General features: G+C 44.3%; 1 protein-coding gene across 1 annotated transcript in view; it reads right to left on the bottom strand.

The window, feature by feature from the left end:
• The window catches only part of LOC131281095 (cyclic nucleotide-gated cation channel alpha-3), a 62,022-nt gene extending 40,295 nt beyond the window's left edge, over positions 1 to 21,727 (bottom strand). The window contains exons 1-3 of the mRNA XM_058310349.1: positions 21,508 to 21,727; positions 5,253 to 5,441; positions 897 to 1,245 (exon numbers count right to left, since the gene is read on the bottom strand). Of these exons, the coding sequence (XP_058166332.1) occupies positions 897 to 1,245; positions 5,253 to 5,441; positions 21,508 to 21,727 (758 nt within the window). The remainder of the gene's footprint in view (positions 1 to 896; positions 1,246 to 5,252; positions 5,442 to 21,507) is intronic.
• Positions 21,728 to 23,677: the final 1,950 nt, after the last annotated feature.

Below are 23,677 nucleotides of genomic sequence, written 5' to 3'. Positions count from 1 at the left end.
TCTCAACCACAAAATCGTGAGGAACCAGAATTTGAGAGCTTCAATGGTAAGCACAGCGGAATGGAGGTCATGCTGCAAAACATGACAAATTCAATGCCATGCAATTTGTGTTTTAACACTTATCAATCAAGCAATCAAATGAAGCACTTGTCGAAGACTTTTAAGTTATTATCGTGGTCAGTTAAAAGTATGATGGGTTGCGTTTATAGAAATTTAATATCTATAAGTTTTTATCATAACAATAATCATATTGTTATTAAATGGTCTCTGCACTAAAACTGATCTAAATTCAAAACTAGATCAAAAGGGAAGTAATGTTTATAAGAAGATTGAGTTTTAAAACTCAAGCGAAATAGTGGCCAACACTCTCTTTGCAATCAGGTGTTTGAACAAATCTGAATCAATTCAAATTTTATCGCTGTGAATGATAAGGAATAAAAAAGGGTGGGTACAATCCCGAAAAAACAAAACACGACCGCTATAGAGGGTAAAAAGTGATGAATCTATTACTATTTAATCAAATCCAAAACAATCAAATTATCTCATTGACCATTTTAAATCCACACCCGATCAGACACTAAAATACAGTCGTTTTAACATTCGTAGGTTGTGTGCACAATGAAATGAAAGTAAACAATCAGCCCTGGTTTTGAAGTACGCTGTTTTTGTCCTATGCATTTCATAATTGAAGGTAAAATTAAACCCTACACCATAGCTTTTTAAATTAAACAATTTATTTCAATTATCATTACACCAATCGTTTAGCGTGTACCACTAATGTGGTTGATTCATGCATAAAACAAAAACATGCTTGGTTATGCAAAATATACCAATTACTAACAGAATATATGAATCTCAACTGTAGTCAATCGACTGCAACGCTGGCGGAAACTTACATGTACCGGTCCGCGCCGTTGCAGGTGCTTCCGGTTCCGCATGGGGCGGCCAGATGGTTGGTGGAGGCGCGGGTGGCGCACGGTCCCATCGCGTTCGCGTTGGACTCGCGGGGCCCGGTGCGGCTCCAGGTGCCCAGCAGGGGCGGGTCGCCCGCTTTCAGCTTGCTCCGCTCGCGCTTCCTGTCCTTCCGCGACAGGTCCATCTCGGAGGTGGTGGCAGACACATGGGAGTGCAGGGGCCGGGAGGTGCCGGTGGCCGAAAGGCTGTCACGTGACGAGAAGAACCCTTGCTGCGATATGCTCTGGCCCAGCTGGGGGCCGGACATGCCTAGCTTGGAACTGACGATATCTGCAACGATCAGCAAAAACGGCCGACGAAAGAGAAGCGAACGGGTGAGAAAAAACAAATGAAGTTAGAGAAAAGGTGTACCGCCGAAAGAAGGATCGAGGACTATACAGGGACATCTCGGGATGGAGGATAAAATCAAAGCTACGCTATGGTTGACTCAACAAGAAGCGAAAACAAGGATAATGTAAAGGTCCACCAGGGTAAGTGCGCCATAAAACCAACATGGCCGTAAAAAGTTAGGGTTAACTTTCTTTCCATACGTGACAAAGGCGGTGACGGCTTCTTGTTACTAACATCAGCATTCTTGGCGTGGCGCTGTACAAGGCGATGATAGTAATGGTGTGCGAATAATGGCAGTAGGACTGAGAACAACGCACACTTCTCGGTTGCGCCTTTGCGTGCGGAAAACAAGGAAAGGATCGTAGAAGGTTGCAAATTCCATTTCATCAGTTTGATTTGTTATAAGCTCATTCGGTTTATATTACTTGTATATAAAACGGAAAATATGCAAAGGTTTTTCTTTTACATTGATATACTGATTCCTTGTCGCTCCTTCTCTGAAGCTTCCCGTGCGGATACCACCTTCCGGTGGGATGCGTAACAAAAATATATTTATTTTTTTAATCAACTCCGGCACCCCCGCGCTCGATCTAGCGAAACAACACCTGCCTCCTACCCCTACGGGTGGACATAAAATTTACCGCTATTGGAAATAGATGATGTGTGCTTATCCCTTCACGCTTCATTAAAACAAATGGTCATGCGAAGGCAAATGATTTGGTTGTTGTTGTTTTTTCGCTTTTATTTATTGCGCTAAACCCTTTTTTCCCGGTTGGAGCCTATTGCGAGGGCGGTTATTTTGGCAACCGACGGCGACCTCCTCATAGCTCATCATTACCGACTGGCACCGGAGCGGACGGAAGCAAGAGATATCATTTTTATTACCCCCCCACGTGCCGCACCTCCCCGCACCATCCAGGGACACAAGGGAGCGGGATTGTGCTTTAATCCGATTTAAGCACGTTTGTGACGTCGCAAGTAAGCGTGAGTGCGTAGATTGTCGTATATGTTTCGAGTACACCAAGGAGAAGCATCCACGTTGTTTGGGTGTTCCCCAACCCCACTGTACGAAAATTCACCCTCCGATGGACATTACGGTGAATTTTTTTACGACCCACCTTGAGAGCCATCGCGCACAAAAAGGAATTTGCTTGCGTTTTGATGATGCCGTGTCCCGCGTCACCGTCGGTGCTACGTTACTGCTCGACTTTTACGGGCCCCGACAAAATGGACGCCCTTTTTGACCGGAGGGATGTACTAAATTTAACGGGCTCAAAATATTACACTTCTAATGGCGGAAGCGGAAATGTGCACTAACGCTCATCGCCGGATGTGGGCCAACGTTGCGTGTGAACGGGATTCAGCCAGAGAGCACTGAGTTTTGCTTTGAGTTGAGCACTGAGAAAATAATATAATATGTAAATCGAATGCTTCCACACAATCCCAACGAACTTGATCTTTAAAGGACAGGAATGTTATCAAGCATAAGAAATCTCTTGTGTGCGTTTCAGTGTCATACCGGCAAGCAAATGGCGTGCCGTTGTGGTACACTTGATTGCAAAGGAAATGTATTGCTTGGGACGTTAAAATTAATTTAAAATTAATACAAATTGCTTGGCCCCATTTTTCACCGGCTCCACAAATGTGAATCGATTGAAAATTAAGACGCAGAGATTCATTTGCGAGCAACGCATCCGGCCATCAATTGCGGGCCGTATTTATCATTTATTGGAAAACCTTCTGTCGCTTCCAGCCGAGGCCAAACGACCAAAAACCTCGGAGCCGTACGGAGCGCACCTAATGATATGGCGTACGTCTGCACACGAAAGATAACGTTTATCGAACGAAGCGTAGCGTTAAGGGGATGATAATGTATTCCAATTTATCGCCCGTGATAGGTCGCCTAGCCCTAGGTCTTGCGGTTGTCTGCTCTCGGCAAGCTGCCGTTGATGTTCCGGGAGCAAGTTGCCCGACTCGGGTCCCACCGGGTCTCCCGTGTGTCAGGTTGCGCTGGATTGCGGCGGAAAACATTACCATGCACACACACACACACACACATGTACAGGCCAAAAACAACAGCACGGGAAAATGTTGGTGGGGAACCTGCGATGTGGTTGGGGTGGCGGAATCGCGGTCGTATGATTATGACGGTGGCGACGGTAACGATCTTTATATTTGCCTTGTGGTGACAAGGAGTCAACCGAACCGGAAGCAGTAGAAATGCGCCACCATATCTAGCGTGGCAGGACGGTAAGGAGTGCAGCCGACAGGACGCCTCCATTGAAGCATTTTCCGGTTGCCAGATATGAGTTAAATGAAGGTGTTATGACCGTGCTTCACGAGCTCATAAAGGGACAGGAGAGGAGCGCGGCAGTTGAGAGGTAGGCTGTAATGTTCAGGCTAAACCACACACACATACACACACAGTAAAGATCATACAGGAATAATCACAAAAACGGCGAGATAAAATTTCAAAATCTTGTACGTCAACCGCGTTCCATGGTATCCACTTTATTAGCACATAATGGCTACAGGAAAGAGGTTAGCGGTCTCCAACATGTAGGAAAAGGATGCAAAAAATAAGAAAAGTTGAATGTGCATGAACTGAACGGCACTTGTTCTTTCAAGCAGATCATTTCGAATAATAAGTACTAGGTTAGTCAAAAAGTTTTGATGGCGACCGCTATGGAGCAGTAGAGAATCCAAAATTTTTATGCCATTTTAATTTTCATCGTTCATAAGAACGTGCTACAAATGTCAGTTCCGATCCGTCAATTCATTCATGTATACAAGCGCTTTAAAGCTGACGTATTGGAGCATTGTGCAATAATGGGAAAATCTGAATATCAGGCTGTTTAATCACACCCCGTCACTGTTTTGAAGGGTTTTTTGGCAACTGAGATCCATAAAAAGATGATGAAAGTATTAAAAGAGTCTTCTCCTTCATTTCCCACAATTCACCGATGGGTTTTAATAATTTTTCAGCAAGACAATGTGCTTGCTTGCACAGCTCAAAAGATCAACGCGAAAACCAGTGAATTGAAGAACGCTCCATCTGACTTCTGGCTGTTTTCATACCTAAAAAAATTCCATCGTGAAAAAGCATTTTACAACAAACGAGGAGAATTTAACCGTCGCAGAGGAGTATTTTGCGGGTCTGCTAGAAAACCACTTCCGTGATGGCAAAACAAAGTTGGAAGATCGTTGGATCAAGTGCATTGATCTGCAGGAAGACCATACCGAGCAATAAAATAATAACCTCCAAAAAAAGCTGTATTTTCATTTCCGTTTTCAAAGCATTTTGACCAACCTAGTAAAGAAGAATGCTTTGGGCAGTTATTCAATATTAATGAAAACTGTCCTACAGTGAAATGTTTTCTGTAGAACATCAAAATTTCATTAACTGAGCCCTGTCGAAAGAGATGGACTAAAATTCTGAAATTTTGCACATTAAATGATAATATTTCTACCCTATAACTTTGAGTGCTTTAAACATCAGACAACCAGAGAATAAATTAATAGCAGTCTAACATAAATTTTACTACGCTGTTGTTTACAACAAAGTTGAAAAAAAAACTTAACATCAGTATGACACAATCAATCTTTTTGTGTTTTGTTCAATGATCAAATTTAAAATTTCATACAGACACGAGTTCATTCGAGGGTTGGCGGCATTTTTCCCCCAAACGCCCCCATCGTGTCCTGATTTTTCCGACGGTTACTTCATTTCCAAACGGTACGGGAAAATCTGGAACTTTGCGAGCGATGCTCAAATGCTGCCATCGCAAAACAGCTTCCCCCGTGGGATGCGAAAAGCACACCAACGCGTACGGACGTGGGAAGGCAAAAGTGACGACACTTTTGTCGGATGAAAACCGCATACGGACGAGAGGAAAACAGGAACAGGAAAGGGGAGGGAAACCGAAGGGCAGCAAGCCGACGCTTACCCATGAGACTTTGACGGCTCACAGAGTTTCGGTTGTGGTCCGCGGACGATTGAGTGGTATTGAAATCGGATCCGACGGCTTCGAGCGGCGGCGGCGCGAGGTGCATTATTGCCGCGTCCGTACCGTTGAGAGAGTGCGAGTGATGCCGTGACAATTTGGTGCTGTCAAAACTAGCATTCCCGTCATCATCTAGAATGGGAGAGAAGAATTCGTGTGTGAGAAACCGCGTGCCAGAAGCAAGTGCGTGCGCCGGTTTTTGGCTTGATGCTGCTTGATGTGCGTGGGCGGCGAGATGTGTGGGCCGTATGGATGGAGGGGCGTGATGGGTGCGGTGTGCTGGATGATGGCGGAGATGGCGCGGGATTGGTAAATCCATTTTGCATGATATGAATACTCAACAGACGAATGTTTGCTGTCCAAACGGTTGATGTTCGAACATGCATTCGCTTATACCGTTATCACTACACTGCTTGATCGAATTTAACAAAGTGACCTCATCGGATTTAAACATGTTTTTATCGAATATTTTTTTCACCCCAAACTTGATTTGAAAGAACCGATTATTTCGATTCACTTCGGCACAACCACCCATAGGAATAATAATTTCACTCCAAGCAACGGAAAAAGGACCGAAATAAATTTGGGCCTAACGGCAACAATGTGCTAATACAAATAATAGACATAAACGAACCAGAGTAAAAACACAATTCACCATTTGCAGAAAGGTAAAGAAACTTCTAAGCTCAGTTTGAAAGCACAAACGAAAAACAAAAACAGCCCTTAAAAGAAGTAAGAAACAAGAGGAGAATTTTAATTCAAATGCTAATTGAGCGGTAGCAACTTTTCCTTTGTGTAACTTGAGTGGAAAGAAAATTTGATGCCGCAAGTTGGAGGCAGTGCTTTTTACTGCCGGGCAGGGATGCGGTGGAATTTCCCGGGTGTTTCTTCTCTTTTTCACGCTGCATTGAATAAAAAAAATCAAAATAAATCAAGCGATAGAACGTTCGGAACATTAAGCCAACGCGTTAATTGATCCCTCTTCAGCGCCTTGAATTGATCCATGAAACACTGAAGCGACTGATAGACAAGAAATAGGGGTTTTGGAAAGCCAATTAGTCGACAATTGTTAAAAGACCAGATTTTTGTCTTGTTTTCCCAAGGCGAAAAAATATGTTTTTGAGAAAAAAGGCCTATTCTGCTACTAAGTATGGCCTCAAATGAGACTCCAGTAGTTGTCATTTGATATATTTGGTTAATTTTTAGTATTGAATTAAACAACGAACTCTTTCTTAGTTTACGGCACGAAGCTTGACTGTAAAGCCAATCTATTAAAGGTGGTCCTCTTTCAAAACAACTAAAGCAAATAGGCACCAAACGCTACCCTGTATAAAAAAAAAACCTCACTCTGATTCCATTGCTCTTTGACCCCATCAAGGGTACTCAATCGCGATTCGGCAACTCACGAACTTTCCATCAGTCTGTCAACGGGTTGTCGACAACTTGTAACCCCCTTTTTTCGGGTAGCCAAGTTCAATCCCAAAGTCAAAACCCCCATCGAAAACCAGCTTGAAAGCAACCGTTCGCGGAGTCACATGACCGTAATTTTCTTCCGAAGCGACACACGCGTTCGTTTCCGTGCGCCAGTTTTCCACTTTGCTCGCGTCAAACCGTCATCAACAGCAACGACAGTTAAATCGCAACACTTCCCCAACCCACCGGCAGGCCAGTCCCTCTCCCAATGACGATCTAGACAATTTCCTTCCAAGTCCGTCGCCCTACGGACGCAAGGTCTTTCTTCAGCGACAACGACGAGTGCTGAGATGTGCCTCGCAAGTCTTATTCAATTTAAGTTCCGCTGGTACAATTTTCCGCCTTCTAACACCAACACGCGGTCCTGGTCACCGTTCGCGCCGGCCGAAACTTGGAAGCCAAAACTTGCACCACCGACCGAACGGTCGGGGGAAAACGATCCCCAAGTCGAGCGTTGAATGTGGAGCAATTATTAAAGTCAGCAGCTTTGCCGAGGCCGGGCGGGATGTCCGGAAGCCATCTTTGCATTTGGCTTTGAGGCAACGACGGAGTGATGCGTTGTCCGGAACTCGCACACCAGTACGAGCGGATGCGAGCGGAAAAACTTGACGTCGTCGTCGTCGTCGTCGTCGTCTTGCAACATCTTTGCAACAGACGTCTTTTGCTGGTAGTGAAGAGATAAATTTATAAAGCTCCGGTGGGAGTTGTTCTCGGGACTTTGCGTTGATGGAGAAATTAAATTAAATATTTGGCAATAAGCTTCCTTCAATATTGTAGTATCGTTGAATAGTTATTGAGCAAATATTGCTCAAACATTCCCAAGATTTTACGGATTACTACAAGAGTACGCGAGGCTTTCGAAGCGCACTTCTGGCGTTACAACACCCAAGCGAATACTGACACTAATTGTGTTCATGCTCCTTCAACTCCCTACGTCAGGCAAATAGGCACTCGTCGTCATCCGATGGTACGGTCCAAAAATCTATACCCCAGCAAACAACAAATACATAATCTCGAGACACTCGGCTTCAGCGTGTTAGGTTCTCCGGAAGCGAGCAAAAACAAACTTACCAAACCTCATGTGAGAAGAGGTGGAAAGGAGAGAAAAAAAATCGAACAACATATTTTTGCCTCAACAAACGTGGCTGAAATGTTGCTTCCGGCTTTCGGGAAATGGTTCTATTTTTCCTTTCTTTTGTTTACCCGGCCAAAGGAACACCGCACACCTTTGAACCACGAAAGTCAACACCGTGGAAAAGCCCCACCGCGTTTCACTCCTCCCCCGACGCGGCCCGAACATCAATAGGTTATTGGACCACTTCCGTGTCGGTTGGGGCCGTAAGCCGGGGTTCGGTAACGATAGGTCCACTCGATTTCCTCCCGTGCGTCGTCGTTGCTGCCATCATAAAAGCAGGAAATCATACGACACCATCCTACAGCATTAATGAAGCCCACGTCTCGGGCCGAAAGTGTGCGGACCGGCACCAACACAGCCAAGCGGTGGCAAGGAAACTCTTGATCAGAATCGTTCACCTCCCCTTCCCTCACTTTCAACGAACGCCCACCCGGGGTGGGCCGGGTGAAACAAAAGGGATGCCGGTGCTAAATAAAAGAAGTGCTGAGTTAATGAATGACTCTTTCCCGCACCTTTTTGGGTCCTTCGCAAATGGCTCGAACGGCGTGTATGTATCGGGAAAACCCCAACGGACTAACTACCTTTTTCCCTTTCCAAGACTGTTTCTGTTTTTTTTCTCATCGAGGGAAGTTCGTGCTCCGCAAAGGGCAACTTCCGGTGGATATAGGGTGGCCCCAACTTCCTGCTTTTGATCGTCCGAAGGATTCGCAGCGATCTGGCCATTGTGTCATATATACACACACACACACACACACACATAAACACACCTTAATCCCTGGCGGAGAGGATGGCTGCGACATGAGGAGTGCCGTTAGAACCAAGCGGAAAATCTTTCTCTTACATGGTAGAGGCTTCGAACCTTCGGTCGAAATAAGCGTCGGATGTGTAACTCGGTGTGTGTGTGTATGTGTACGGCAGAAACTCATCCACGTTGTGGTTCGAGGCGAGGGCGAAGGTAATAATGCGTAAATTTTATGCTCTACCGGGAACTAGAGCTTTTGATTAAAACTTCTCACGGTGCGCCCACTAAATCGAAATAACTTGCAAAAAAAGGTTCCACTCGCTTCCACGAAAGTGGAAGTGGGAGTTTGAAGCGATAGAAGCGATGCGGGGAGAATGTGTCGGAAGGTGAACCTTTTTTCTTTTCCTCGGCAAAGGAGAGGAGCCTTGAATTGGGTGTTTATTTACGCCTTTCAACGATGTTTCGATAAACACACCGCAGGGTGGTGGATCAAAAAACTAATGCCAAACGTGACGCAGTGTTGAAAATGTTTATGCGGAACATTGTTCATGGAAATTATTGATTTAGCGGAACATACTAATATAGGTACTACTCGGAAGTAGTTTTACTAAGTTAATTTCCATGCACGATTTTTGTTAATGCATTTTAAGTCAGTTGGAAGAGGTGTGTTGCATGAGAACAATTTTTAGGAAATGTTCTTATGTTCTACTTGAATGTTTTTCTGGAAATTATACCAGATAGAAATTAAATAGAAACAGAAAAAAACCAATCAATAACAAGGACAGTAAATCATGTTCAAATTGAAAGCAATAATTTTATCGATCTTCTCTGCGAAAAATCAAAAGATATTTGCTTTCCACAAACAGCCAAACAAGTCATACGAGAATTTGCATTTGTTTGCCGCTGTAAAATATTCAACAGCGACATTTCCAATACGTTGCTTGCTACATTTTCCACCCAACATTCGTTTTTCACCTCGTGCTTCACACAACTTGAAAGCAATCCTTTTGACCCAGAAAAGGTAGCAACGTGAGAAAGACGCGAAACGATTTGATCTTTTCGGGCCTTTTCCACTTCTAGCCCAATATATCCTGCCGATTGTTTACTCCTTTCGCTCGTCCCACTCCACCGGCAGCCCCGGCAACCAACTCCGTTGCCTTTTGTTTTGCTCTTTTCGTTGCTTTTTTGCCACAATCTGGTTGTTTTCACGGAAAATAAAACCGCCGCCACTCGCGTGCACGGAAGCGGCCCAAACAATGGCAAATCAGCCCGCACCATTGCTGATGGATGGTGCGAAGCAAATGAAAGTTACACACACACACACAAAGGAAGCGCACCCGTACAACAATCGGGAATTATAATTTACACATCCTTCATCCCCCGGAGCTTCTGTGGGGTTTCTTTTTTCGCGCAAGAAAATGTTGAAAAAGGCACATTTGAATACGGAACAGATTTTCAAGAAAGGTGAAAGGTTACCAAGGCGAGTTTGACAGAGAAAAAAATTCTGGTAAAATTGTAAGAAAAATTGTATTACGTTGTTTTCTTTATGTGCCTGCAGTACGAAAGGCCGACGAATGGCGAAAGAGTTTCGCACAGCAAAAAACTTCCGGTCTTCCTTCATTGGGTGTTTTCTAATTATTCAAATGAGTTTTCACCTACCGTCGACACATTTCACACTCTGGCAGGACGTACGAAATTTTCCTGTTCGCATCGAAGGTACGATGTAGATTTCCGTAGCAGCCCGCCTTGCCCAGAAAGTCCAACAAGAAACATACTTCAAACCGAGCTCAATCTCTCCCTCCGTTTCTTCCACTTCCTTACCATAAGAAAAACACCTCCCAGTGTTGCAAAACTTGTTTCCTTTCCGACAGTCACTGCGGAGCTGCAGGGAAGAATAACACATACCCACGTACAGATCTGCCCACAACCAATTTGCAATCCCCGAGCCAGAGCTACACAACAAGAATCTTCTCTTGTCAAATCCCATCCACGTGGCGGTGTAGTTGGGAGTGCTGGGAAAAGTTTCCCCACCCTTTGCCCCCGGACTGCAAGCTGAAGCCCGGCGCATATGTAACGAGACGATTAGCGTGTGCAAGCAAAATTGCAAATTGAATGATTTATGCCCGATCTCTAGTCGTCGTCGGGTCGGGGCGCATTCGAACACCGAGGCAACGTATCACATTGCTCAGCCATGAATATTAATTTCTTGCTGACGTTTCAACGTCCGGTCATACGGAAACGCTCCGCCAGCTGCGGATGTATCGGCGGATATGCCGAATACGCCAATCGCCAGCGCTTGGAACCAGGTCGAAAAGGATAAAAGAAAAGAGAAACAACATTCGATTCAATTTAGGCGACGATACAGCGAAGTAAGAAAGTGTATAGAAAAACAAAATAGATTTGCATCCGTGACGCATGGAACGTCGTCACACGAATGGGTTTCATCATCGAGATTGAGTTCAACAACAAACAACGCAAACAAAAACTAATGTATGCAAAGTTAGAAAGCTGAAAATAGAATGGCGAATCGATAGCTGCCCAGGGACGATTTCACGAACTCGGAAGCGAGGTTTTTTGTCAAAATGGAACAAACAAAATTGAATTGACCACTTTCGAGAGACGAGGTAAACTATTTTTCTATCGTTGGATTGCGAAGCACACAGCGTAATGCAAGTATGGTTGTGTTGCATACACTCTGTCCAGTTGCTATAAGACCCCCTGGAATTTTCATTAATTTCATTAAAGTTGCCTAGACTTTCTTTAAACCTTTGAAAAAAATGTTCAAGACATGGGTTGGACGTTTTTGAATAAGGATCTCTCAAATATTAATTAAAAGTCCTTAGAAAAAGTAACCAAAAATTATCCAAGTTTCAATACTGACACAAAAACTTGTAACAAACTACTTGATGTTGGTAAAAACAATATGACTTATCAGGAAAACTATGTAGAACATTTTGATTAATCATTTGTTTGCGTTGGCGAACATTGTTATAAAGCTGATAAGTCAGTTGCGCTAGAATAATGATGTATGTTTCATATGTGATGGTCAATTTTTTTTGCAGCTGAAAACGTTTGTCTAGGATGTTTCAAATGGTTTAAATGGAAATTGACCAGTTCTGAGGAAAGAATAGAATTAATTTATTATAATTAAGTTTTGCGTGAGATGTTATTAAGTTTTCCTTCTCGAGCTGGCCATTATATTATTTGAGATGACTAGCAGATTATATTAATGTACTAAACATGCGTACGCTATCATTAATTAACATTTTTGAAAGGACCTTGTGTTGCAACTACTTGTTTTTACCATGGCAGCAAATAAAACATTCAACAGTTGAAGTGAACATGTGAATTTCTTCGATTAGAAAGGTTTAAATTAGGCTGCAATTCATTGTTAATATTAAATTAGCTGTATTTATTAAAAGGGACATGGTTCTCAACGAACTAGTACAGCCAATTCCGACAAGTTTAATAATCTTTGAACCAACTTTGCTAGTTAGCTTCAATCAATGTATGCCAAATCGAATTATTCAGATCAAAAAACTGATTGTTTTATCAAACTCTAAAATCTATTGTACCTACACACTAGTTAGGAATAATGCCTTTGCAACCCAATTGTATTCAAGTGGTCTTACAGCAACTTGATAATCATTGATTGGACTTTCAACGTTTTATCAAATTATTTTTGGTATGCTATGTTGTACTATCATGTGCGTACTGATTATAGCAAATTTGTTAAGTTTTTATCAAAAACTTCCCGGGAGTGAGTTAATTTGCCAATATGTTCATTGATAATCACGCAAATCATGCAACTGGACAGAGTGTAGTCGGTTTTCAAGGTTTTCAATTAAAAAAAACTTTTGAATCCCTTCTTTTTCCTCATTTAAATCCCGAGAAAACAAACCCCAGTCTGTATCTCCATACAACATTGCAACGAATGAACACCGTACCGGAAAGCCAGGATTGTGTCCCTGTCCGCGGAACGAAGCCACTAAATCTTCATTTCGCTCTATCAAACAACATGCCAACAGTTCTGCGTAACGGTGCGCTGGTAACTGATCGATATGCATATTCCCCAAACAATCACTCAACCATCGCCAGTAAACGAGGTTTCGGAGCTAGGGCGTAAAACGAGGTATGCGAGGCGTGCGTGAAATACCGAATATTAAATTTTACCCTCCCCGATCCCCGGCATCGTCCCCGAGTAAACTGGTTTATTTTCGTTCCGAAATCCTCCGACCCAAGCCCAAGGCATGTGCACACGCGGTGGGGGCAGGATTTCGTTCGGCGACGTGAATGTGCGCTGGCATCCCTGAAATTCCCGACGCCAACGGAGTTCCGCGTAAGTTCTTTGCGTGTAGAGCGTAACTCAACTAACATCGTGGTGCCTACAATGGCAACGTGGCGTGGTTCTCTCCGTTGGAATGAATAATGTTCCACGGAAAACCGTTCCATCAAATCGCAGTTTCATCTGACCCACTACCGACCGGTTCATGTAACTCCCATGTTACGCCGGGTAAGACACCAAACCGGCTGCGAACGAATCCTTTTTACTTCTGGCCACGTTTAAGGGACGCACGCCTGTTGAAATGCGGTGACCTTTCGACGCTTCCCGTCAGCGCTGTTTTCCCCGGGCGGGGGTGCGGAACCGGTGAGCCTTTCGAATGCTATCTATTATTTCAACGCGGCGGTGCTTAGAGAATTGAATAATCGACTGGATTAGGAAATTTATTCCACCTGCCAACGGCAACGGCACCACTCACTTTCCCTCTCGCCGGTTCCAACGATGACGGATCACAAGTTTCGCTTGAGGCAGATTTTAAGCATCACTCTACATTAAGCAGTCCATTTGTCATCTGTCAACGGTTGTCGTCCCCGAAAGGCATGATTTTAGTGTGTTAGTATTCGTTCATCTTCGACGGTAAAATGTGTTTCGGTATGCTCGAAGGTAGACCATTGTTTAACCCACGTCAAACATTGAGCACTTTTTTGTAGATTCTCCACTCGCTCATCTAAAGAGCTGCTTTATACGATTGCTAGAAAGATCTTAGATCAACCAATTGCGCTAACCATTCGAGGCAAAAACGTGCATGGAAATTAGTGATGAGAACAAGGAATAGCTTCTTATGATCCGATCTGCTCTCTAGTTTATATAATCGGATCTGATCGGAAAGTATGAGAGCAAATGCTCCATTATGATCCGAGTGATGCCTTTACCCGTAGCGGTATGGCATTGGATTTCAATGAAGCTCTTCTGATCTAATCCGTTCTTTGGCTGAGAGCACAAATGATCTGATCTGCTTTCGAAATTTTGGAGTTTTCTCATCACTAATGGGAAAATGGCTGCAAGTTCGAAGAGTGTATTTAAATTCTCCTTTCTTCTATTTAAAGGTTTTTAAACGCAAATAGATACAATCCCCTTTTATTGGTCGCGATAAACACACCACGTAATAAACACCGGTCCAGCTATTACTTCGATTGTTCGCCTCGTTAAGTAGCACCATCAACGCACGTTCGTTGACAGTTCCACAAAAACTTGCACGCAGATACCATTAAGCAAACAATTTGTACGCGCACGCGAACCTTAACCGGATCGTAAATAATCACCTGTAGCTGCCGAAAACTTTCACTGCGGCCACGAACTAAACAGCCAACTCACGCAAACCACGCAAATCGACGCAGTTAGCGACAGGAACGCGTGTTATTGGTAGGCGATTAGTATCAACACGATGTCTGTCCAACCCCTTTCGGGCACTTATTACTTGGACTCATAATCCCGACCGACCGAGGACGACACCCAACGGTCGTTTTGGAGGCTAGGGAATTTCGAGGTCATCGCAGAATAAATTGCAACCACGGCCAAAGGTTGGGTGGACGGTCCCATCTAGTGGACAAGCTTTGTATTAACAACCATTTGGGGCTCACTGGGTTGGGTGAACAAAATATGGTGGCTCCCGTTTGTGATCCATGGCGCGCAATTTCCCTTCGCGATGTTGGCGAGTGTACGGCGTCATATCTCGAACGCCCCTTCGTCCCCAAAAACGGAACCACAGTGCACGAGGGAGTAGCATTCCATTTTCCAGTGCTAATTAATTTAATTACATTTCCACCGGACCTAGGCAGAACCAGCGCTGATGGCAAATGGTTGGATGGATGCTAGAACTTTGGCGACAGGAAAACATTCTCGCCCCTCCTGGAAGCGGTTAGCGAGTCGTGCAAATGGTCCCGTGGAGGTTAATTTCTTTTCGCACACTTTCACCACCGGCAAAGGGTGTGGATGTATGCAACGTGCCACCGCGGGCTGCCATCCGCGAAGCTAGCCATCGACTGGTGCTTATTTTTTCACAACCTTTTTCCCAGAGGTGTCCTTCAGAAGACTTCGGTTCCGTTGCTTCCGTCAGAACGTCGGGAAAGAGAAGATAGCGGTGCGTTTACTGTTTCGTTTGCGTCGTGGAAAAACAAGCGTTGTGGCGCACTGGTAAAACAGGGTAGGACACTTTTACGTCACCTATCACAACTGAGTCGGTGCCATCTACCATACGGCACACCCTGGTGGGTACCACTGTGCAGAGGCGTTTAAGAAGGGTGCTCCCTAAGGGAGGTTTGAGGATGTACGTGTGTATGGTATTTTTCACGCTCTCCTTTTCCCGATGTGTCCACCTTGAAAGTTTCCATTCCATAGACCAGGGGTCGGCATACATTGTCTAAAAAGGGCCAAATGATTAAAAAGAAATCGAAAGCGTGGACCGAATACCTTAAACGATGTTTTAATGTTTTCAAAGTAGTTCTAAAGGTACTGTACAAAGTTATACTTTTTCAAAAATTGTCATACTTATTTTCGTTGAATTTTGATCTTTTTCATTTTATTAACTTTGGTTTGTTGTACTGTTTTCAATATTTCCACCATTATTTTATTTCGCTAGAAAACTATATTCTTTGAATGTTGCTGTTTGGAATGCACGACTTAACGAGTGACTGCCACCAGATTTTGGACTTGTGTGTCTCGAGACTAGAATATTTTAAAACGATAATGCAAGAACGTTAGAAATAATCTAACAAAAAGTATACGAGGAAGACATTTCGTTCATCAATTTTAATCTTCATTTTTGGGCGAAAGAAAATTAAATCGTGAACGAAATCAATACAAATTAAGATAGGTTTTTTGCATAAAACACTAACATTTTCTTGCGAGCCAGACTTTGCCGACCCCTGCCATAGACGAATGCAAGCTGTCGGGAAATATTCCGAAGAGTACGTTTTACAGAACATCCCCAAAGGAACACTAAGACGTTTATTTGCCCCTTTGCCCGCTGACCTTCCGAGGGTATCGGAGGAACCGGGCAAGACAGCGACGACTGTCGTACTGCATAGCATAGTGTGCGAAGTGCTGCGAGATCCTTCGGGGACGAAACTGAAATGAACTCAAACAGTATGTACGATTGCTAAACTCTACCGAAGCTACTTAGCCAAAGCTAAATACCCGCTGCTAGAGTTGCCACGCTGCACCACCCCTTAAGCTTTGTCCCACTTCGCCATGGTTTCGGCACGCGCGCTCCCATTGATGGAGGGCGCGTACGCTGTGGGACACATTTCGGAGGACTCGCTGGCGGGCGAGAATCGCTGCGGAGTATGCTGATGGCGTACTATTTTTAGCGCTTCCGTCGACGATGATGATGTAATCGTCGCAGGCGGCAACCATTTCCACCCCGTAGGCCTTTCATTGCCCGCCTGCCGGCGTGTCACCGGCGTTCTGGCATCGTCCCTATGCGACGCCCATCGCCGACGATGCGACATTTTCCCTTTTTGCCGCAGGGTAAATAGAAAACGGACACCCAGGCCCGGCCAGCGCCAACGGGGTGTGGTGTGGATCGGTGCACGAATCATATTCCCGCCGAGCGCCAAGAAATAAACGGGTAACTGAAACCAGCCGGGCGTAAAAAGCTAAAACTGAAATGAAATGCTTTTCAGCGTCCGCACGTCCCACCCTGCCTGCTAGCTGTAAAAATAGCCCTCCGCCCAGCCCAACTCCCTTCCCAGCCCGGAGGGAATGCGGTGCAAATGGTCGACAAAGTTAGTACGGTGCGGTAAATCTTGGGACAGGAGCAGCTTCCCGGGGATGGGCCGACTATCGTGACTCCCTCCGTAAAGTGTGTAATTATGCAAATTTAATGAATTTTACGCTCCTCACGCTATCGCGATTCATGCGACGAAAGATAATTCCCAAACGGAAGTTGGGAGAAGCATGAAGAATGCTTTGCAAACAAAAAAGGCCGCATACGAACAACAAGCTCTCCAGACCCAAGCCGTAGGTAAAAGTAATGGATTGGTCGGATTCAAGTCCGTTTCAAGTTAGAGCGCTGCGCCCCGTAATGGGATACGTTTGGACTGACCTCCGGCGCACCGATCAGGTGGATGTCGGATATTGGATTATTTTCGTACCGTTTCTTGGAACAACCTCCTCTGGTTCGATTCGCGCTAGAGGACGAAACTCCAGATTATCAATTCAGGAAGTGTTTCAATACGCTTTGGAAGAGTCTTCTCTTTGTGGCAAACAGACAAATCACGAGACGTGCCACTGCTGGGGTGACAAGGGAGAAATATTTTAATTGTTGTTTCACAACTCGCCGTTCCATGCGACTGCGTATTTTATCCCCAGCGCGCTCCGGAGTGGGCAGAAGTCCATTTCAACCCAGTGTAGAGAACGATAAAGATAACGATACTTGAATGGCCCTTCTTCATTGGCGCCCCTGCGATAGTTTTGAATGTTCATTCTGAAAGGGAGTAATTATATTAAGAACCCATTTAATGGGCTCCGGAGTACGGTAGTCAAATCGTGCCATCTGCTGCCAAATGTACCTCATCCTTTAGTGATGATGAATGTTTTAAGCAGATTTTGTCGAAATTATGAGTTTCATCTCGGCTGTAGCAATCGGTAATATTTTATTAAAATAAAACCAAAAACACTCTAGGTGTACTTCAAGAGAACCATTTACATCCTTCTCTTAATACTAATCCAATCAAAATAAGTTGGCCTTGTTTCAACAACATTCAATACAATTTTGTAAAACATTAAATGGTTTGAAACACTATTTTGACGATAATAACTAACGATAGGTTTGTAATTGCAAATGATCAATAATAGTTTTTATTAATCTATTTCGCTTATTTAGACGAGGCGCAAAAGACTGAAAATACACGTGAAAATATCAGATTTGCTGTCATTTTTTTTCGTTTCGTGCAGACGTTACATTCGTGAGCCGATCTAAATGGAAGCGCAGTCAATCTTGATTTGAATGTTTAACTATAAAAAACACAGCAGAGAGGTAATTTGTTCACTGAAATCTCATCAAGAAACATCGTACATCACCACAAACTACTATTTTCCATCGACTCGCCCTCTTTACCAGGTACGCACATTTTTTGAAAATCTATTTTTCACTCATCGACCAAAAAATATTTTTTTGCACATTTTGACAGTTGCCTGACTATAACAGCATTTTACCGTTTGCAATGGATGCTTCGCGCTTCATGTAAACTAAGCATTTTATCGATAGTAATTTTATAAAAACAAAAACTTAAAATTTCATTGCTTATAACTTAAAAGGAAAAGTAAATGCTCTAACGTTTGAATACATCAAATGAAATTTAAGAAAAGATACTCAAATGGTATGTTGCTTGAATCATTTGCTTCAAAATGTGCAGGCTAGAACAAATTTTGATCGTCCTGATCAGTTTTTATGATTCTCTTTTACTTGTTTTCCAAAGTAAAATTCAAACACTAATCATCAATTGCCAGTCAAAAGGCAATTATTATATACGAATGAGACTTTAGAATAGAGTATGAATGCCTAGCTGTAGCAAATTACATTTGATCAACTAAAAGGAACAACTATGCCTACTTTCGGGCACAATCTGTTCTTGGAGAGATCAAATTCATTGAGTCTTCCTTCGGACACGTTAGTACTCGACACCACTCAGACGTTTCAACATTGCACGTGCATTCCGCGCATCCACAGAAATCCGTTCACTAGCGTCGGTCCACGGAACGAACTCGCTTTCCATCACCCGGCAGGACCCAGCACAATGGTCGATAAAAGGTAATGAACTGTTCAACTGACAGATACTAACCGATCTCCAATTAAGCTAATTGCCCCGTATCCCGGCCGGCGGAGCCAAACCGAGCTGCTTGAGCCCATTTTGCAAACGCAACCGCCTCGATGGCGAGTCGAGGGAGCCGGCTTCACTTCCCATCAAACAAACGCGTACGCCCGCACAAGACGCAACCGACCACACATGAAGGGTCGGTCAGTTGTGGCGATCGTTTGACGCAAATGCTATCGCCAGCTATAGGACGCAAACGGTCCCGACGACTCGCAACAACTTCGTCTGTCAACGTGTAATCCACCGACACAAACCGGTATCAGAAACATCATCAGACCGTTTGAGGGAACACAAACACCGGCCGCAATTGCGCAATCCTCCCCCAGGGAGAGGGGGGGAGACCAAGCGCCCAGGTGTCGAAGAGGCTGGCTATTACAGCCCGCGCTTCCTGTCGCCACACTCCTTTTCCTGCTGCGAGCAGCAAAATTGACACCTTGGCTGAGTACGGTTCATAAAACGAAATAAACCAAAGACGGGAAAGGTTGGAGGAGCGTGTTGGAATGAAACACACAAAAAGAAACCTAACTCCATCGGGTGGTTCGGTGGCCAACTGCATGACAGCGAAGAGCCCTTGAACTCAACTGTCGGCACGAGCCCGAGGGCGAAAGCGATTCGGAAAAATAGGCTAAATGAATTTAATAAATTAATTGCAACGTTGCGCCGTTCAACCTGCACGATACTTTCTGTTGGGTTTTTCCTATTTCCCGGTTGGTCGATGATGATGCAAAAATGGTTGTTGGGACGATTCGATTTCCTTGCCAGGTGCCGGCAAACGCTGCTAATGAACAGGATGCGCCGTCCGGGACCAACCACTCCCTTTAGGTGTAAACGTGCGAACGGAGAGCACTTTCGATTATTCACAGCCATTTCAATTTTTCAGTTTAGTGCATGCCGTTGGGTCTAGGACAGGGAAGTCAAACATGCGGCCCCCGCAAGAACATTGGATGTGACCAGCGACCCCTTTTAATAAAGCCAATACTCCTCCCTTTGAGATGAGTATTGGTTTTCGTTTGAATAGCAAATTTTTTTTTTTGAATGGTTTCCCGAACTGCGAATTGCAAGGGAACTGAACGAATATCAATTTAAACAACTTCTATTAGAAAGTGATGTACAACTTTGATCCACATCAAGCCAATATATAGAAGTTGACAAGAGCAAAGATTTTGCACAGGTTTTTCAAGACAAGCAAATAAAAAGTGTTCATAGAAAACAAATGTGATGAACTACAAGAGCAATCTAAAGAAAATAACAGATGTGGGGCAACAAGTTAGCTTATTAGCTATAGTAATAATAAACCTTTACTTTTCTAAATCTTTACCTAAATTGTGCATTTTTCTTTCAATTTTTTTTTTGCATTGTCAAATTACAAGAAATATTGAAATAAACTTGATTTGAATTCGAACCTTCTCTTTTACAAAAAATTGAAAATTTGATAAGAAGTAGTTTAAAATAAAAAAATGTGAAAGTGTAAAACCACATTGATAAGAACATATTTTCATCAATCCAAACAATTATACGTTATGTCCCGCGAGGTCAAACGTGTTTGACATCCCTGGTCTAGGGTGTTTTGCTGGAAACACAACCGGAACGATCGGCAAAGAAATCGACGCTTTCCCGGATATGATCGCTATCACAACACATAATCGTTCCCACTATAGCTAGCAACACAGGCGGAAAGGGAACAAATAAAACACAGGTTTGTACGGGAGCTTGGGTGGGCGCCCTTTTGCTGAACCTCTCCCTGCCCCGCATTATATCCAATCGAGCACGAAAAAACCCCAGCCAGTCAAAGACAAAAACCAATTGCCTTTAACGGCCATTCGACCTAATTGAGGCACGGCTCGGGAGGAGTACGAAATCACCCGCCAAACCCATCGATGGTAATCGGAAAAGTAAGAAAAACGGGACCATAAAAATCCCAACTTCCGCCGCCGTTACCGGCCGAAATAACAGGATATTCAACACAATCAATAACGCACGAATGGTCTGCAGAAAAGTTTGGCGCAGCATTCGCATAAAAGCGCCATCGGCCGCGGGAATGGGAATGGGGAGCTACGGGGCCACCGAAATCACCGCTACCCGACCACTTCCGGTGCGCCCCGGACCAATCCACGCCGAATGGTGATGGTGATGATAATGATTCCCGGCGACGGCGCTGAAACGCTTGCTCGCCTTGCGGCCGATGCAACACAGAAATTGGCATCAATTTAGCAAAACGGCCAACCAGCCAAGCACCATTTGATTGACATTTAACTTTTTTACGGCCACCCGGGACCGTCGGGGATGGGTACCTCCCCCCCATCCCCGGATTCGGAACTAGCGATGGTTTTGGTTTTTATGGCCATGCCAGAGCAGCGGTTTCGATCTCGGTCGATGCGAATGGCATTCGATAGTTTTCCACCGTGGCTAGCGAAGCGGAATCTACCCGGCCACGGTTAAGAACGCTTTTTCTAACGTACAACTGTTCCGTCGAGAAGAAGCCACACAGAGAACATATCGCATCCACTTCCGGGGCTTGTCCGTTCGTCGTGTCACTACAGTTGCTTCTGGTTCGGAATGAAAACCTCCTTATCGTCTTCGAACGGAAAACAAGGAAAAACAACAACTCAAACATGATGCTGATGGAAAACGGGAAGATGGTGTATCGCCTGACACAGTGTTCGTCGGCCACCGAGGCGACGGCGACTTACCTGGAATGTAGCGGGGTCCATTGGTGTGCCCGAGGGATAAGCTGCCGTACGAGACGTGCCCGGACACGTCGGCACCGGCGGAAACCACAGCGATTTCGTCGAGCTCGTGCCCCGGGGACGTACTGTTGGCGGAGACGAGCCGCGTCGAGGAGGTGCCGGCGGTGCCGTGAGATTCTTTACGACCTCTTAACGATAGCACCAGCCTTTTGGCTGTTGACATGATGGCGCTAACTGCAACGAAAAATTGGGAAAAAGATGGCGGGATAGAGAAGAGAGCGTAGCGAGGGCGAGATAGGAAGGAGGATGTTTTCGGTGGCGTCCTGGCAAGCGAAGCGAGTGGAACCGTATATAATGGCCGAAGCGGTCCGATGAATGTAGGATGGAATGCAGATGCTGCCATGTACCATAGTCTCCGAATTCCTCCGGTGCACGCCACAACACACAGGCTCGATCGGACGCAAACCAGGCGGGTACCAGATTGCCAAATACGAGGAATTGCTCCAGATCAACGCTGGGACGCTCGGCTTTTTGGCATGCATCCATCCAAGGAATGCCGGAACTGCGACGGAGCCAAATTGGACCGAGCTAGGCACTCGCTCTCGCCACGTTAGAATGAGCAACAATTTTCCCCGCACAAGGTGAGATACCACGGGCAAGATTTAGTAAATGATCGGGGGCACCCGGCAAACTGTTGCTCCCGAATCCCGGCCCGGCCGAGGCTCATCCCCGAAAACCACCGATTAAACCACCATGGCTTGTGGTGGCCACCCAGGCAACACTCGCCACCCCGGCAACACGGTTTATCCGTCGTCAGTTTTTGCGTGCAAGCGATTGCCATAAATGTAGATTGAATCGTTGGCAAAATGCCTCCCGAATGCCGCCCTTGCTCGAGTGCTTTCGTCTGTGCAGGCGTACGGGTTCCAATAATAAATGAACGGTACGCATATAGACGGCACCCACCCCTCCCGCCCGATTGCGGGAAATTGACACCGTAAAACATTCCGCAATGGCGTAGGCTTATGCTGTGAGCGTATCACGGCATGCGGGGAAGCTTGTGATTATTTAAATCATCTTTCGAACGAACCTAAGCAAGGTATCATGTGTTCCGCAAGAACATGCACGAGACGGTCGACATAATTACGTATTCAAACAATTTATAGCATTCTACGCAAAGAGCTCCGATTAATTTAATAGCATTGAGTGTGCATTGTCCACACAGTTTGCCACGTTCCATCAAATGATTTCATTATTAAAAACATGCATTCGAATATTTAGAATACAAACACCAGTGAAAAGCCTACAGACTCAACGACTCAAAGAGATTTTCTCTCCTTTTCACAAATTTTACTCCATCTATTGCTATTAAATTAGTGTTGTGGCTCTTATGAATCTTTCACCTAAGGTTCATTCAGATTGATTTATGAATCTGTTGGGATTCGAATCTTCAAACGTTGATGAATCTACGAAACTCTAATGAATCTTTATGAATCTTTCGTGGATCTTTAATGAATCTCTACCCACGTTTTGGCTATTATTTTTCTGTTCTTTTTACATTAATGAATCTGTGGAATTCATGAATCTCTGATTAAAAGGTTCACAAATCTCTAAAACGATGCAAAGAATCATTCAGATTTATAAATCTGAATCGGAATTACACAATTCTCTATTAAAGATTTCATGTTATAACAAACAACACTGATAAGAGCTTCTCGCTTCACTAACCACTACTATTGTGAACTTAACATGTAAAATAATTTAATCTAAAAATTCGTAAAAACTCTACAACGTACCACATTTATGCTTCTTATTCAGTTTGAAAATATTTTTATCAAGAAAATATACCTCTGTATACTATGATTGTGGACATGTAAAGTGGCATGTATCCTTCACTTCCAGTCATGTCCGTCCTTGCTGACAAAAGAGTGTACAAATTCATGCTTTAATGTTTCACATTATTTTACCCGACTTTCATTTGATTTACCGCCTTCAAAGCTTTCAAATGAAGAAAATAAGCAGCTCCCAAGTGGAAAACTGCAGAGAACATGTCATTAATTGTGTTCCTTTGGTCTTTCGATTTTCTTCTCAAAAATCAATTGCTTTGATTTTGAAACGATTTATTATTTCCTTTTCTGCTTCCTTCGACCTGCGACTGGGGACTTCTTCCTGTGGG

The sequence above is a fragment of the Anopheles ziemanni genome, chromosome 2 (assembly GCF_943734765.1).
Source record: "Anopheles ziemanni chromosome 2, idAnoZiCoDA_A2_x.2, whole genome shotgun sequence".
In the NCBI taxonomy this organism is placed as follows: Eukaryota; Metazoa; Arthropoda; class Insecta; order Diptera; family Culicidae; genus Anopheles; species Anopheles ziemanni.
This window is presented reverse-complemented; position numbering and strand designations above follow the sequence as displayed.